The following is an 18,304-nucleotide window of genomic DNA, read 5'->3' as shown; positions in this document are numbered from 1 at the left end:
CTCTCTCTCTCTCTCTCTCTCTCTCTCTCTGACAGGAGCCCTCCTTTAAAGGCCAGGCTGCTTCTGCAGGCCCTGGCTGACCTGCCCTGAGGACCTGAGCCACCCTGGGGCAGAGGGTGAAAACGGCTCACTAGAGGGGTTTCAGGGGAGGAGGTAGTTTTTCTTTTTCATTCGTTGTGTTTTATTTTTAACCAGGAAGTGTGTGTGTGTGGGGGGGGCAAGTAGACCAGACGCCTTTAATGCAGTGCTGTAAATTTCCTCACTCACTGCTTGCTTCCTATCCTCTCCGTCTCTTTCTTTCTCTTTTGGCACTAAACGAGCATCCAAAGGTTTGGAGCTAAGGTTTCCGAGGCAGAAGGATTGAAATTGGGTGCAATTTATCAGAAATGTAGGCTGCAGCTGGGCACCAGGTGCCCAGCTCCTGGGTGGTCAAGAAACCCCCAAAGGGGGGAGGACTGTGGATACATAATGGGAACACATCCTGTCTTCTGGTGGGGGAAGCCTGCATGCCTCCTGCGACCTGTGATTAATCTTCCACAGCTGTTGTGCCCTATCCACTTGAACTGCGCTCTTGTTTACCTCGGGTTGTCAACTCTATCGGCTGTGCCATGGTCTTTCTGAAATGGGGGGATCAGTTCACTAAGTAAGGGCCAGTGACCTCCAGCTGGCCCTTCTCCCCACCTTCCCACCCTGCTGGCAGTCTCTGTCTAACTTTGAGAGAAAGCTGCCCCTACAGCCAGGCCTTGCAGTGTTGCAAAAGAGGATGGTTAATGACCAGAGTTTTGGGTGACTGAATGGGGTCTGGTCACCCTGGGTCCGCACTGCATCACACAAGTCTCTTTAAATAAATGAACTATAAGTGTAGGGGGGGGTCGGGAGGGAGCGGGTTGGCTTTTCTCAAGATAGGGTTTCTCTGTATAGCCCTGGCTGTCCTGGAACTCACTCTGTAGACCAGGCTGTCCTGGAACTCAGAGATCTGCCTGTCTCTGCTTCCCAAGTGCTGGGATTAAAGGCATACACCACCACTGCCCGGTGTGTGTGTGTGTGTGTGTGTGTGTGTGTGTGTGTTTAAAGAGCCTGGGCAGAGCCTGCATAACTGGGACTTGATTGTTGATTCTTTCTTTACTTGAAGACCAGAAGGCCATAGTGCAAGGCCCTCTCCATGGAATATTTATTGTTCTTCCCCGACCAGCTCTAACATTCCTTACTTTCTATTTCATGGAAAGCTTTCCATTCCTTCTCTGAGCAGGCTAGATTTCCTTATTTTGTACACCCAGAATGTGAACCCACAACTTTGAAGTGATCTAAGATGCAACTGAATTTTACTGATGTGACTGAGCGATAGAGGTGGGGGGAGGGGAGAAGGGGGGAGGGAGCTAGTGCAGCTCTGGACAATGAGCTCCAGGAAGAGAGGAAAGAAGGCTTGAGTTTATCCACACTGTATCCCTAGGGCCTATCCTTGTGTCCCCAGCCAGCATAGAGCAGGCACTTGGTAATCCTGTGGTTAAACTAATGGAATCAGAGGGATTTGTTATATCTTCCCCACCCTGCGTGGGACATCTATTGCCTACAAGCAGTAGGAAAAGGAAGAGAAATTTTCTCAGCCAACTCTGTTTTGTTGCTGTTGGCTTTGTTCTGTTTGTAAAATCAAGCCATGCCTGGTAGGCAAGGTCTCTAATCTCAGCAGGAGGATTATAAATTCATAGCCTGTCTGGACAATCTAGTGAGATCCCATTATTGACAACAACAATAACAACAACAACAACAACAACAACAACAAAAATTGGTGCTTGGGGGAGGGGCAGAAAGACAAGGTTGTAGCTCAATGGTGAAGCATCTGATTAGGGTGTTTATTTAATCTGTAGTACTACAAAAATAAAATCCCTTCACACTGGACCCTTCCATGAGCTGACAGCCAGATTCACTTACCACAGCCCTTCTCTGTTCCTGTACAGAACAGTTTGTGATTGTGTGTGTGAGTGTGAGTGTGTGTGTGTGTGTCTAATCTCTGGTCACAGCAATGGGTATTGTCCATAGGCAATTGTGTGGCACTGCTTCCCACTCTGCATGGAACATCTATTGCCCACAATCAGGATTTGGGAGATGTCACCATCTTGATTTCTCTTCACATTATTAAGTTTGATAAGTAGAGAGGGGAAATTCTCCTTACTCAAGCCCTGTTGTTTTGCCTAGAGGGTGAAATATTTTCTCCAAAAGAGAAAGCCTTCACTTGTCCTCTCCAGGAGACATTTATTGAACAAGCAAGCAACCAGCAAGCACCTACTCTGCCAGACAAGAGCTAGGTACAGAAGCAAGCAAGATAAAATGGTTCCTTTCCTCATAAACATACATTCTAGCAGGCACAACCAAGCAGTGAATAGGCAATTACTGTATAAAGTGATTTCTGCCCCATGAGGGGCAATGGCAGATCAGTGGAAGTAAATAGAAATGATCACCTCTCCTCCAGGTCTTGAGGCTCAGGGAACAGCTAAGCTAAAAAGGAAGGATGGGTTCAGGTTAGCTTTGCTGAAAGCAGGGAGAAGAGAGAAGGGTAGGGTCAAGCTGTAAGGGCTTGCTGTCCATGCTAAGGAATTACATGACATTTTTCCAGTGAGGCATTAGAAAAGTTTTGACTCCAGAAGTGGAGGATCAAATTGTTGTTTTATACAATATGCAGAAACTGGCTGAAACTGGAATGTAGAGCCAATGGGAAGTTTTTTAGATTCCCCAAATAGGCTAGTGGAGAAAGGGGTTCTTCTATCTGTTTTCATGCACAAACTTGAGTGTTCTTACACTTTTGGTTATGAGCCTAGTCCTTAGTAGCTCTCTCCAGCTCTACAATGTCCTTTCAAGGAAGACGATCCGCTACTTTTCTTTAATAAGGTTGGTTTATGTTTCACTGTTCATATGTTCGTGTGTCTTAAATAGACATTCTAAACTCAGTCCTGGGCAGAGAAGCCTCAGAAGACAGAAATGGCTGTAGATGTATAAGACACACTTCCTGAGCACAGAAGAAGACAAACCCAGAACTATGAGAACTGGGGAGATCTTTGAGGATATAAAAGCTCCCTCTCCCCAACTCTGAAGGAGCCCGGAAGAATGAGAAGGACTTACATTTATATTAAATCTGTAGAGACTGTGGAGCAAGACTTCTAGATTTAAAAATTCACATGTGTATGAAGATAGATTTCTTTAAAGAACTGTATGGGGAATGGATAAATCTAATTGCAGGATCCTGGATACTTGGCTAGTGTTCACAGAGTCACACCTACTAAGAAAACTACTTCATTTCATCCTAGACATAGTGTGGAACAGGCCAAGGAGATTCTTGCCACTTGGATTGACAGGTAAGTGGTCCTGTGTGCACAAAGGTACCAGGTCATGTGAGGAAGTAGGACTAGAAGTTAATTCTACCCTGGCTTCCAGGTGGTACTTTCTAAGTCCCTTGAGAGGAGAGAGACTCAGTGTCCTGTAGAAAGGAGAAGACTGTGATGCAGTCAACACTCTTCCTCTGTGTGGAATCTGTTCCACTCAGCTCTTCTTCTTTTTACCCTGTCACTACTTTCAGGACCAGGAATCCCTATCCCCCAATCTCTTTCCCTAATAGCTGCCACTCTCTTCCTAAACTGGACTCCTTCTCTTATCTGGAATATCTTGCTCTTTTAACACAGAATCTTGTCTCTCCACAAGTCCCTCTCTAAACAGAGTGCTGCCTGTCCCCTTCCCCCTCCCCACCATCCTCTTACCTTTATTAAATGATTGAAACAGTATTGTGATCATTGGTGTATTTCCTTGTCTCTCAGTTGCTCATCACTTCCCACCTTTCTCCACCTTCTACTCTAGGACCTCTCACCCTCCAAATTATAGAGAACATTTGCTCTCTCATCCCATACTCACCTCCAACAGATAGTGTTGACCATCAGCTCCTTAGAGCTGTCCTTGCTGGACTTCTGATGGGTAGAGCTCTTCTATGGTCTCTCATCCACTTCTGCTCAAAGAATCTGCCCCCCTCCTGGTTTTCCTTTTCTCCTTCATTTCTGGGCAGTCTTCTGGTGGCCAGGATATTCCTAGAGCCTGTGCCTATAGCTCCCTGTACCTATGCCTTATTACCAGCTCCTTGTGCATTGCCTACAACAGGATGTCCATCAGTTTTAGGAATTGAATATACTCAATGAACCTTAGTTCATTGTCCTCAGTGTGCAGTCCCTAGTTGCCTTCTATTTTAATACTTTAGGGCTTTCTCAAAATGAATGGCAGTGCTCTAGGACCCCAAATGTTCCAACCACCCTGTTTCAACCTCAACTCTTCTTCCCCCTAGGGTGGTGAACACATTAAAATCTATGTAAACTATTAAGAATCTGGAACAAACACAGTGCCTTGGAGCCTTCCATGGGCTCCAGCCACACTACCTACATCACCATACTCCTTGGAAGAACCACCTTGTGCCTGTGCCTTTTTGCTCCTCAGAAGGAACTAAGGGACAGGAGCCGTGTTGAACTTAAAGGGAATCAAGAAGGGATTTAAGACAAAGAGCACAGTTTCAAAGACAGCATATAGAAGTTGCTCCTTGTGAAAGGGAGGCCCACACACCACTAGAGTTGACTGCATGAGAGAAGCCCCTAACTATGTCTTAGAGAGATGACCCTGACTGCTTGCCAGACTCCATTTGTTTCTCATTTAGGCAGTGACATGATTTAATTCCATATTTCAACATTTTAAAACTTCAGCTAAATGAAATGGCATTAAGATGAATCAAGTTTCGGGAGAATAGTCTAAAGAAAACTTGCGTGAAGGACTGTGTTTTCCAGCCTCCCCGTGACATTCAGCCACGAGTCACAAGGATGTCAGCACTCTCTCCATGAGTAGTGTCAACACCAGAGTCTGGAGGTGGACTCTCTGAAATGGCCAGGGGCAGGGAGAAAAGTGACATCTGCTCTAGGCTATGCCATGTTTCTCACACGTCTATCCTCTACCCCAATGTCCTTTCAATTCAGGGATTGCTTTTTCTTGGCCCTTCCTCATCTTACATACTCCTTCAGGCCTGGTGCAAGGAGACTTCTGTAGTCATAGGAGGAAGATCTAGTCTTGGTTCCATACTTACTGGTGCAGAAGCCTTGGCAGCTGACTGAACACGGTTGACTGTGTTCTTCATCCGTGTGATCACCCTCACAAAAAAGCTAAAACAAGATCGTTCAAGGGAGGAAGCCTTTGTAAACTCTTAGCACATCAACTGGCTAAACCTTTGTTGAATAAATAATGAAGTACAAATATTGGTTGTCATTATCACATACCCTAGAAGGAGGTGCAAGAGAAAGGACTAGAGTTCAGAAGGGGAACTGCGTTGATTTGGACTTAGATTATGCTCCAAAACCATGTGGTTCTGTTGTTTCTCCTAGTGTTTTCAGATGGGCATTAGATATTCCCTCTCAACAGACATGGTTTCTGAATCACTTAATACTATAATCATTATTCATTCATTCATCCATCCAATAAATACTTACTGAGCCCCCCTTATGCCAGACTAAAGCACTGTGGTGAATGGAGAGGGCACATTCCTTGCCCAAATAGAATTTTTATTCCTTGATAAGCCAACAAACATATCGACAAAACCAACAATGTGTTCAGAAACTGACACGTGCTATGAAAGTAATGACATGTGTTGTGACAACAAGTCCAGGAGAAGGGCCACCCTCATAGGATGTATGGGGAGAATCTGACAAGGAAGATGGCATCTGAGACCTGGATGAAGTGAAAAAAGTGACCTGTGGATATGTCCACAGTTAGATCCAGTTATCTTTTTAAGAAATGTTAGATAACCTTATCTTAGTGGAGCTTAAAGTATATCAACAACAGGTGGTAAAATCAGAAAATTCATCATTAGAAGAGGAAAAGAGTTTCCAGAACAGCAGGGATGCAAGGAACGGCATTATCTCTGCAGTAGATATTTTTAAAAGATATTTCTGGTTGGTTTTGGTAGCAGTAGCCTATGATCCCAGCACTAGAAGATTAATGCAAGTTAGGAAGGCCAAGGCCAGAGTGGGCTACACTCAAGGCCCTCCCTGTCTCAGAAAAAAAAACCCACCTTGTTTTGTGGGATGCAGATTATAAGAGATGGGAAAAGATTGGCAGCCATCATTCTGTTGCAGTAGGCAAGGCAAGGTATGTAATTCTCACTGGATAGAGGTTAGACCAGAGTGTGACACATGGTAATTCTCACTGGATAGAGGTTAGACCAGAGTGTGACATATGTTTGTACCCAGGATATCTGAGAACACAGGCAGGCAGCATGATCTTCAAAGAGCCTTCAAGTTTTATGGGCATACAACGAATACTCAACAGATACTAAAACCACTACCACCCACTGCCCATGAATCAATAACCAGAATAAAGCTTTCTTGTAATCAGACTTGGCTTTGAGTTAATCTTAACATTTTGTACTTAACAAAATTTTCCTCCTAGCACTACTTCCTAGGAGGGACACATTTAGTTCCTTCTGTATGAACTACCTTCTTATTTTTGATAGACAGGGGATGTCCAACCCCACCCCTTCTCTAATGCCCCCAATAAATTTTTTTAAGTCCTTGGATATTTTGCTTGAATTTAGATACTGATCTTTTGTACACTTCTGTTAGCTCATTGAGGATGGAGACAAGCAGTCTCCCATCAGTGTGCCTCCAAGGCTTATCATATCTGGGTTACTGAATCAACCAACAGCCCTTCCCCTCTTTTAGACTGAGAAGAACACTTGTGCCTTGGTTCAATTCCAAGGACTTCCTGCCCTCTTCCTGGAGAGCTGAGAACTCCTGTTGGTCTTACTTGTCCAGTGTTCCATAAAGACCTAAGTTCAGCAGGTATATGACTTGGATGCCTTTGTGCCAATTCCTCCAGCTTCCATTTCTTTGAGCCTGGATCTCTGAGCCAGAAGGAGCATTGCTGGACTAGTGTTGATGGAGAAGATGCTGAATGTGATGAGCTTCCTGCGACCCTTCATTCTTTTCTTTCTCTGTCACCTTGTTGGCACTGTTCTCTAGCTCAGACTGATTCTACTTAGTTGGCTCTGAAACCCATGTCCTCTTCAGCACCTGGTTCTCCTCCCTCTCCTGCCTAGTGCCGAGAGAGTCTAAACTGGCCTTTGCTTCCAGTAGGCCCTGATTCTGTCCATCCATGGAGTTTTCCATACTGCTATCACTGCAGACTGCTTGTCTAAAAGAAAACACTAATCCTATCTCTGATTTTAAAGCTTTCAGCCTATATTGCTTCTCATATTCTTCTCAATGGTGATGCCCAAATCCTTTGGCCAGGCATTCAAGGATTCTAGAGATATCCCACCTACTTCAATGGCTGTTTTCACATTGTCTGCCTTTCTCTAAATGCACAGTGCTTATTCAGGCTTCCACACCTTCCTTCTAGCATGAGCTTCCTGCTATCCATGTTGGCAATACACTGGCTTTCACCTAGCTATCTCCCACTCGGTTTTCAAGTCATAGATAACAATGTTAGCTGGGTCATGGAACTGGTTCCAGTGATCCCATGCCATTCTAACCCTTTCTTCTTCAAACTTTCTTGACACATGATTGTATGTACTCCCAAGTATAACACTTGCTTTGTCCTAATTATTCAGTTTTCTGTCACTTTGCTCCAACGCAATGTGTGCTTCTCAAGGAGGATTATATTTTTGTTCATATTACTCAAATTTGGAAATCTTTGCTCACAGTATCCCTGACAGATGGTTCTCCAATCTCCAGTTAAACATTGCCAAGAGTTGGGGAAATCATTGGCTATGATTCTTACTAAGTTTTTTGCATATCCATTCAATAAATCTATACTAAGCATCTACTCTATGCTAGACGCTAGTTTAGGTAATGCAGATGCAGAAATCTCATATAAAAATCCCTAAGCCCTCTTAGAACTTACTTTTTTTTTTTTTTTTTTTTTTTTTTTTTTAGTTTGTAGGCGGGGAAAAATAAATTTAGAACAAAGGTTTAATCTTCTCACCATAAGCCAGCCTGTGTCACACAACTAAGCTGCATACCAGGATGAGTTTGTGAGTTAATGCATGAACCAAAAGATCACAGAATCAAGAGATGGCCTGTGTTGTTATCTCTAAAAGGAAAACATAACTAGAAATATTTTGTTATAAACAAGTGAACAGCATCCCTTTCCTGTGAAGATAAGAGAACTCCATTTTTACATATCTTCAGTAAAAGTGTAAAATGGCAAGTTTAGAGAGAACAGCAAAGGGAAAATATCCTTACATAGATGGAGAATGCTGTCCTTGTCAAGGCATGAAAACAAATAGGAGCCCATGAAGATCAGATGCCTGCTATACAGTAAGACTTTATTGTACTCACTTGTAGACCAACTCATGATGTACTAGAAGTCTGGTTGAAATCCTTGTGATACACATATTTTTCTTTCTTGAGACTTTCTTATGAAAGTCTTTTTAGAGACATTTCTTCTGATTTGCTTTCTTAAGACTCTCAGACTTAGCAGTATCTCAAAGATCAATGAAGGAACTTTATAAAAATACAAATATCTAGTAGGCTTTACTATTAGGAAGCCTAAACTTAGAGCTGAGGTTGAATCTATATTTCTACACTTTTCAGGGCTCAAAAGTTATTCTGATGCACAGACATCTCTAGAATATAGAATTACTTAAATCATAGTTTGCAGCCATGGGAAGACTACATGAAGATGTAGATTCATTAACAGGAAAGCAGACTTAACCAAAGCAGAGGCTCCATTCCTCCCAGGTCTCTGGACTGTTCTTGGCATTGGTGGTGCCCTAGATTATCTAGATTTTATGAGTTTAATAAATTATAATGTATCTTTGAATCAGGGAATTTTATAGTGACAAAGGATGTCAAAGTTCAACATTTTAGCCCAGATTAGTAGATTTTCATTGAGAATAAGATGGATGGATTGCTCAGTAATTAATAGTACTGGCTACTTTTTAGAAGCTCTGGTTTTCAGCACCTACATGGCAGCTCAGAACTGTTTATCATTCCAGTAACAAGGAATCTGATGCCCTCTTCTGGCCTTCATAGGCACTTCATGCAGGTAATGCACATACACACATGTAGACAAAACACTCATACATACAAAAAAAAAAAAACACCTCACTTCTTTAAAAAAAAATTAAACAAAATCTTTTCTGAGTTGAGTTGCAATTCCTCATTTTAGAAAAAATGTAGACATTATGCCCATACACAGATAATCTCAAGACAATGTGCTAATCAAGTCTTAACAAAACAAATAAGTCATTTTTAAAGTAGAGGAAGACATCATTAGGGAACGCTTCCCAGATGAAGCAGAGTGCCTTGAGACCCAGGTTGCTACACTATTCCACCATCCTCTCATTCCCTGGAGCTTAGAAACAGACTCTGCATTTGACAAACTGACTTCAAAAGCTCAGATGTCACACTTGCTTGACTAATGGATCTCTTGTGACTTATCAAACCACTGAGCCCCCATATCTTCATTTCTAAAACGCAGAATGATGCCCATCTCATTGTGGCACTGTGGGGTGTTAAACAGAAGAAACAAAAGTTCCTAGCACAATGCCAGGCATTGAATATATTCTTAATGGATGCATGTGATCATTTATTTATTATCCCTTTAAAGTTCATGATTCATATATAGTATGAGGAGACAGACGCTCTGCTCTGTCCATGGACTTTCTTTTCTTGTGTGTAGCATTTCCTGGAAGATTGTCTGCAGGCTTCCATAACATCATCATACAGTTCAGGTGCCATTAAAGCATGAGAATGTCAAGAGGTAAAAGATGACATTTTCATGAGATCAGAGACTCCCTGTGTTGCTGTGAGGTTTTCCACATTATTTTAAAGCTCTGCTGTACTTCAGCCATTCCTCATGTTTCCACCACAGAGCCACTTACCTGTGTGTTCAGAGCGGAGCAAGGAAAGAGTATCAATGACCTCCCAGGATATGGTTATAATTAATTATACTTATCTTTATTTATCTCCATCCTTCATTAGAAGATAAGTTCTATAAGGCTTGATGTGAATTATACTCATTAATGGCTGTATCCCAATCACTAGCACAGTGTCTGAGCCTAAATCGACAAAGAACAGTTTCTTACAAAATGGACTCAGTCCAACAGGCTTTTGGTAAATCCAGAATGAAGACTCTCCTTGACCTTGTCTTAGCCTTCTCTTCCTACCCTTGGCTTAGTCTTTATATTCTACCTTCTCTTTGGGAGTCTAAACTCCAAGCCTGGCTCTTCCACCGCTGTGGGCTGATCTCGCTTAAATGTGTACCTTCCCAATGATCAAAACATCTTTGAATTAAATAACTATAAAAGCTGTCAAACCCAACCTGAGCTTTATAGGTGATTCAGGTATTACCCTGAGAGTACCGTGGACTTTCCAGGGTCTCCCATTCACTGGAACACAACTAGGAATGAATCTTGCTTTCTGCTTTCAAATCCAAGGCTTTCTATTGCTCCAAGCTGCCTCGGGGAATGTAGACCCTCCAGGCTTGTGGGGGACGCCTCTGCATCCAGAAAGACTCATTTTGTTCTCTTTGGGTTCTTGCTCAAAAAGATTCCCAAAGCTGGGACACAACATCATGTGTTCCAGAAGCAGACTCTCAAAATTCAGATGCCTACATTTCTCCTTTAGTAACTGTGATCTTAGTCAAATTACTTAGCCTTTCTTAGCTCTAATGTGCCATCTGTAAAATGGATCTGATAAAGCCTTCATCCCTGGGAAGACTAGGAGAAATAATAATGCAGGAAAAGCATTGAGTATCATTATGTGTTCCTCCATGGATCCAGGTCCTATTGTGTCAGCCAGGCTATCTAATAAGCTCTTTAGCTTATCTCATAGTCTTTAGACAGAGTAAGGAGTTGAGTGGCTGCATTTCTCAGGGTGTCTTGCTTGGACACAAGGACTGTGCCCGAATATCTCCCCTCCCCCAAGGGGGACAGAGGAAATGCAGGAAGCTTTGTAATGTGTCTGTGCCAGATGACATGTCAGACAGAGCAAGGGTCGGCATGCTGCATCTATAACTTTAATGTCAATTGGCTGTGATGCCTGTGGGGCCCAGGTTTAGAAGGGGAGCAGAATGACTCTACCGAGGCTGGTTACAGGCCCTAAGCTCTGTTCCCATTGGAGAAAGTAGAGGGTGTAGCAGGAGGGAGAATTGTTCAGTCTAGCCTGGTGGCATTGTTTTATTAATGATCTGGACAGGCAGAGGAACAGTGATTTTAATTAAATTTGCCATTGATATTAAAAGATGTCAGGAGCCACTGCTGAGGACACAGACACCTTGCAGAAGGCCCTGGGGGTTGTGGGGCAGCACATTAGGAAAATAAGCCGGGAAACACACAGGAGGTCACGAGCTGAGCCAGGACATGCATTCTGCTGAGGGAGCAGAACAGGGGCAGAGGGTCACTCTGTGTTGAATAGTTTCTTTTTCATCTGCATCTGCTCTGTCCCATGATGTATAATGAATGATTCTTCTATAGCTATCTTAAGGTTTGGGGAAAGTGGTTTTTTGTTTTTTGTTTTTTGTTTTTTTGTTTTTGTTTTTTGTTTTTAAATACAAATCAGACCATGTCATTCACTTGTTTAAAATATTGGTTTTCTTTGTCTTAGGATAAAATCCCATTTTCTTGGCCTACCTTAGAAACCCTGTGGGGAATGTACTCTCTCCTGCCATCGGCTTCTTCTGGCTCCTCTTCCCCAGACTGGATTCCTTGTAATCCAAGGCACAAGGCCGCCCTCCTCAAGCCTCCGTGTTCTTGCTTAAGCCTTTCTCTTTAACCAGAATGGCCCTTCCTTCTTTCTTTTCTTCTTCTATCTGGTTTTTTTTTTTAAGGCCCATTCATGCTTGAAGACCTGTTTTAGGGATCATCTCCTTCAGAACCGCCTCCCCGAATCCCAGTCTGGCTCAGTGCCCTCCCTGAGTATCCACAGCATTTGCCCTTACCCCACATCCATAGGAAAGCTGTCTATGTTCATGTCTTTTTACTCCCGCTCAAGTGTACCTTTGTGGGCAAACACTGTGTCTCATTTTTCATTTTACCCACTGGCATGTAGTGGCAAATCGCAGGCTTTTGTCAATATTTGTCAAGCTGAATGACGAGAAGAAGAGTGTTTGGGTGGGTGTCAGGCAGCCAGCATAGCAGGAACAGGCAGCCAGCATAGCCCTGTAAGTCTGGGGACTCAGAAGCTCTGTGAAATGGTTAGTGTCTTCTATGTGGGAACAATGACACAGTCATGCTGCTCTCGAGCTCATGTTGCTCCTGAGTCCATATCAGACTAGAAGCCAACTGCGGTGCCATCAATGTTCCCATGTACCATTTACCAGACAACAGTAAATTTTGGTAAAATTGACTGGTCAAAATGGTACATTTTAGTCCATTTCCCTGTGTGTTTTGACTCTATTAATGTTTTTTGTTTTTTTGTTTTTTTTGTTTTTTTTACCTTACACTTTGAGTAAATGATTTAAAAAAGACTCACTTTTCTCCAAAATATAAAAATAAAAATGTTGCTAACTATATAGGTTTCTTATAAATACTAAAGGTAGCATGATGTGTATAGTAAATGCTTTTAAGTAATTACTGTAATATCTTTTTCAAGTTATCCTATTCCCGAGTCTGGGTCTTTAAGAGGGTGAGGAGACACCCTAGCAGGTTAGAATCTGTCTCAGTTTCTGGACCAATGGCATTTAAAAAAAAAAAAAAAAAAAGATAGCCTTGGCCATTGTAGTGGTCCCCTTACAGTCTCACAACCAGCATCTATTTCCCAGTGGGACTAGAAGAGCTAGTATTGCACTCAAAGTATTTTCTACCTTCAACTCCAAATGCTGGTCGGCTGCTTACTAGCCCATTGCCTTTCTGTCTTTTCCTTTTGTTCTTGTCTCCAGCATGTTTCCTCAAAGAAGCCATCCTCTGGTTCCAGCCCAGGGACAGTGTATATTTATTTCCCATGAAAACCTGGCACCATAGTTTGTCTATAGAACCCTCTTAAGTCTCTGGCTGCATTCTTAGAATAACTAAGAGTGCCCCTCCTCTGTTGATCGGGACAACTACCACTATGATGCCCCATGTCCTTTCTCACCTGAGGATGCCTACACTTGAGGATGCCACCTTCTGTCACTGTGGGCTCTTGATTCAAAAGCTACTTCACCGTCATCTCCTCCTGCATGGGGATGAGAATCCACTGTGTCAGGAGTTTTCAAAGTAGAGGCAAGAAACCAAAATTCCTCCTCTGTTCACATTTCCCAAGGGTGAATGTGTGTCAGACTTGTGACTGGGATCTCTGGGCATATTACAGTAGCCCCACTCCAAGACCATTTTTAACCTCTGAACTGTGATGCTGAACATCTTCAAGCACTCCATTCCTCCATGGTTATTTCATGACCCCTTTATCCTTTGAGTGAGGTCAAAGGCAGAGGCTTCAAGCCACTGTTAAGAGGACCAGTTTCTGGACTGATGTGAGCCTTAGCCTTTGGCTGCTGTCCTGGGCAGTAAAAAAAAAGTGGGGGGGGGGGAGTTAATCCATAGCTCCTTGAAAGGAAGACCTTTGCAGTATGCACTGGATACTGAATGTGAATTTTAGAAATTTAAAGAGAACCTATACAACCTCTAAAATTGAATAATGATTTGTCTATGAGATCTTTATATATCCCCGAAGAAATTAGCTATAATTTAGATCATAAAATAGTTTTTGAAGAAGGCTGATTGATCTCTCAGGAAGCTTTTTTTGGTAGCTACATTTATTAATTTCAAAAGTACACATTTACTGAACACTGCTAACATCTACTTAGGATTCCACAGTAAATAGGAGCTAACCCCTGTTCTTATGTCATCTCATCTTTATGGATAACACATAATTCATCTAATAATAAAAAAGAAACACAGAATTCCAAAGTGTCTAAAATGTCATAGAGGGAACGAATCCAATGAGAGTAAATAACAGAAAAAAAAAACATCCATTTTTATCAATGAGAGGAAGTTATTGTTTGTTCTAGAAAGTGACCGTTGATACAAGGCATTGTGATTGGAAGGTACAAAGAAGAAACTCTCCTTTCAAGTATGAATAATGGCATGGGCAAAGGTTCTGAGTCGGAGCCTAGCTTGTCAAATCTTGGTGATATGAAGGAAGGACATTTTTAAAGTGTAGTGAGAGAGTGACTGGGGATGATCTGGGAAGATAATGAAAGAGGAGGCTCCTGCAAGACTTGGCTGGTCACAGCAGGGAGTCAAGGATTTATATCAAGAACAAGAGGAAAACCATGAAAGAGCTTCAACTAGGGGATTATATTTTTTATGTGTGGATTGTTTGTTGTTGTTTGGTTGGAGTTTTGTATTGATATTTATTTATTTATTTATTTATTTATTTCTATGATTGACTGGGAATATTGCTCAGTGGTAGAGTACTTGTCTAGCACGTGTGGGATCCTAAATTTGAGTCCCAGAATCCCAGTATTACTACAGCTGAGCAAGGAAAGTAGAATTGAAATTCAGTCTCTGGCAAGAGTTGAAATGGGGCTTTTAGTCGGAAGGCTACTGCAGCAGGTGCATGGGCTAAGTAGCCGTGATGGCTTGGGCCATGATGGTGATGGTTAAGATCATAAAGAGTGCTGATTGGATTGGTGCTGGACTGGCTACAGAGCAGGATGGAGAGGAACGTTTGCAGACTAACCCCTGGTATTGCTCACAAATAACTGGTAGACGGGTGTCAGGGGAGGCTTTGCTTTCAGAAACGAGAGCCAGTGGAAAAAAGAACAGCCAATGGGGACAGTAGAGACCATGACACCTTTAAGGTACTGCACAAACAGAAGTCCACAGCCCTGCATTACTAGTTACACTCCATAGGATTCTAGTGGAGGGGAAGGTGGCAGCTTGCTTATAAAAAAAAATAATAGATCACTTGGTTGTTTTCATCCCTAGTCTGTGTGAGTGAGTCAGTAAGTGAAAGGTCGTATAGCCTCAAATGATCAGAAGCTCATAGCCTCAACTGAAAATAATGAATATCCCTCTATTCTCTTCCATGCACAGTTACTGCTCAGTGCTTTGAGCCCAACTGATGAAGCTGTATGTCATTCCTAGATTCACCTCAAGTCTTTAAAAATCTGTATATGAGAACCATTCACATGTTTTATTTGTAACAATTTCTACTTCCTGGCCCCTTCCATGTTTTCATGTGGAGTTCAGTGGCTGAATGATAATCATACTCATAGACTGTTCTATACAAGGTTTAACAGGTGGAGAGTTCAGAAGGCACAGTGGACAGTGTCTGAGGTACACACTGCAGCATTCACTGTGAAATCAATTTTATGATTTTTTTTTTTTACAGGAAGCCTTAGAGCTCCTGGCTGCCTCCAGAAGTTTGGTATTGGAGGAAGGCGCTTTCACTCTCAAGAGTTCAATCACACCCAGAGCAAGATGTGCTATACCAAGGACCAGCCCATGAATAGCTTGCTCAGTTGAGCAAATATGCTCACCAACCTGAACTGTGCAAGGTTCTTAAGTATGAACACAGGGCAGGGGAGACTGAAATTCTAGCAACAGTGCAAATGAGAAGGAAGATGAGGAATAAGCATCTATTTTAAGTTGATTCTAGAGGCAAATGGAGCTACAACTGAGTACTAGGAGGTATCACTTGGATTTCCATCCCTAGTCTTGCCAGCTATTTCAAACCATTCTTCAACTGAATCTCTACCAGATGGCTTTTGAGGACAGAGAAGCTATTTGTGTCTTCCATTGACATCTATTTTCCAAGTGAGAGACGGCCCCATATGTCAGTGCCATATGTCAATTGAGGTGAACCATCCATTTGTGTTGGTAGGAACCTGCCAATTGTTGCCCTTATTTTTTTTCTCATGCCTTTTCCTGCCTCTCTGATTTTTTTTCTAGGTCTCAGGCCTGTCGGGAGGACCGTTGGTGCTGTGGTGGAGCCAGAACCTAAGTCTTGTGTATGGCGTGGTTACGGCTGCAGCCTCTCACCTCTGCCTTCCTCCATTTTGGGCTGGTTACTTTTGTGCTCTTCCTGAATGGTCTTCGAGCAGAGGCTGGTGACTTGGGGGGTGTGCCCAATGTGGGGCGGAACAATGAATCCTGTTCAGGGTCATCAGACTGCAAGGAGGGTGTCATCTTGCCAATCTGGTATCCGGAGAACCCTTCCCTTGGGGACAAGATTGCCAGGGTCATTGTCTATTTTGTGGCCCTGATATACATGTTCCTTGGGGTGTCTATCATTGCTGACCGATTCATGGCATCTATTGAAGTTATTACCTCCCAAGAGAGGGAAGTGACCATCAAGAAGCCCAATGGAGAGACCAGCACAACTACAATTCGGGTATGGAATGAAACTGTCTCAAATCTGACCCTGATGGCCCTGGGCTCTTCTGCTCCAGAGATTCTCCTATCTTTAATTGAGGTGTGTGGTCATGGGTTCATTGCTGGTGATCTGGGACCATCTACCATCGTCGGCAGTGCGGCCTTCAACATGTTCATCATCATTGGTATCTGTGTCTATGTGATACCAGATGGGGAGACTCGAAAGATCAAGCACCTGCGAGTCTTCTTCGTCACAGCTGCTTGGAGCATCTTTGCCTATATTTGGCTCTATATGATCCTGGCAGTCTTCTCTCCTGGTGTGGTCCAGGTTTGGGAAGGCCTCCTTACTCTCTTCTTCTTTCCAGTGTGTGTCCTGCTGGCTTGGGTGGCAGATAAGCGACTGCTCTTCTACAAATACATGCACAAAAAATACCGTACAGATAAACACCGAGGAATTATCATTGAGACAGAGGGTGACCACCCTAAGGGCATTGAGATGGATGGGAAAATGATGAATTCTCACTTCCTAGATGGGAACCTTATACCCTTAGAAGGAAAGGAGGTAGATGAATCTCGCAGGGAAATGATTCGGATTCTTAAGGATCTGAAACAAAAACACCCAGAAAAGGACTTAGATCAGCTGGTAGAGATGGCCAATTACTATGCTCTTTCCCACCAACAGAAGAGCCGTGCTTTTTACCGCATCCAAGCCACCCGAATGATGACTGGTGCGGGCAATATACTTAAGAAACATGCAGCGGAGCAAGCCAAGAAGACCTCCAGCATGAGCGAGGTTCATACTGATGAGCCAGAGGACTTTGCCTCTAAGGTCTTCTTTGACCCATGTTCTTATCAGTGCCTGGAGAACTGTGGAGCTGTCCTCCTGACTGTGGTGAGGAAAGGGGGAGATATATCCAAGACCATGTACGTGGACTACAAAACAGAGGACGGTTCTGCCAATGCAGGGGCGGACTATGAGTTCACAGAGGGCACTGTGGTTCTGAAGCCAGGAGAGACTCAGAAGGAGTTCTCTGTGGGCATCATTGATGATGACATTTTTGAGGAGGATGAACACTTCTTTGTGAGGCTGAGCAATGTCCGTGTAGAAGAGGAGCAGCTGGAGGAGGGGATGCCTCCAGCAATACTCAATAGTCTTCCTTTGCCGCGGGCTGTCCTGGCTTCCCCTTGTGTGGCCACAGTAACCATCTTGGATGATGACCATGCAGGAATTTTCACCTTTGAATGTGATTCCATTCATGTCAGTGAAAGTATTGGTGTTATGGAAGTCAAGGTTTTGAGGACATCAGGTGCCAGGGGCACGGTCATCGTCCCTTTTAGGACAGTAGAAGGGACAGCCAAGGGTGGTGGTGAGGACTTTGAAGATACATATGGGGAACTGGAGTTCAAGAATGATGAAACAGTGTAAGTAACTTTCCTGTATTTCATTCCTCCATAGCCCATTCTGCGTCATCTCTCTCTGTGCTTTAGTACTGCTCCTTACAGTATTCCCTTGTATTTGTGTTAATCCCAAACTTTGCTTTCATCACAGGTATGAGGGAGCAGCAGACACTACTGGACAGGCCCTGCTTCTAGGCCCTCTTTCAGTTTTCTCTTTCTAAATTGTCTGGACACTTTGTTCAGATCTAAGGACACAGAGTATTTTGTCCATTGACATTCAAAATGATGAACAATAGAGGTGTAAGGTGTCAGAAGGTTTTGTAAGATCTTGAAGAACACTTATGACCGAACAGGAGCTGGGAAATACACAGACTTCTCCTTCCTCCCTCTTCCAAACCAAAGATTATGAGTTTGGGAACTACTGTTCCAGGACAATAATAGTCTGGTCATTATATCCTTAAGAAAACAGCTGGCAGTAGCTTATTTCCCCTCAGTACCACATTGCAGGTGTGTTGCATAGCCAGATTCCAGACACTGCTCTTCCCACTAAGAGATTGGAAAAATTGATTGAAACTTGGCAATGTCTCAAAATAC

General features: G+C 43.1%; 1 protein-coding gene across 5 annotated transcripts in view; it reads left to right on the top strand.

Annotated features, from left to right (window-relative positions):
- The window catches only part of Slc8a3 (solute carrier family 8 member A3), a 217,254-nt gene that overhangs the window by 80,643 nt on the left and 118,307 nt on the right, over positions 1 to 18,304 (top strand). For all 5 annotated transcript variants that reach the window (XM_031356006.1, XM_031356004.1, XM_031356005.1 and 2 more), the window contains one exon: positions 15,890 to 17,734. In XM_031356006.1, the coding sequence (XP_031211866.1) occupies positions 15,951 to 17,734 (1,784 nt within the window). In that variant the 5' untranslated portion in view covers positions 15,890 to 15,950. The remainder of the gene's footprint in view (positions 1 to 15,889; positions 17,735 to 18,304) is intronic.

This window comes from Mastomys coucha, unplaced genomic scaffold, assembly GCF_008632895.1.
Source record: "Mastomys coucha isolate ucsf_1 unplaced genomic scaffold, UCSF_Mcou_1 pScaffold6, whole genome shotgun sequence".
Classification (NCBI taxonomy): domain Eukaryota; kingdom Metazoa; phylum Chordata; class Mammalia; order Rodentia; family Muridae; genus Mastomys; species Mastomys coucha.
The sequence above is the reverse complement of the archived record's forward strand: the minus strand, read 5'-3'. Positions and strand labels throughout refer to the sequence as shown.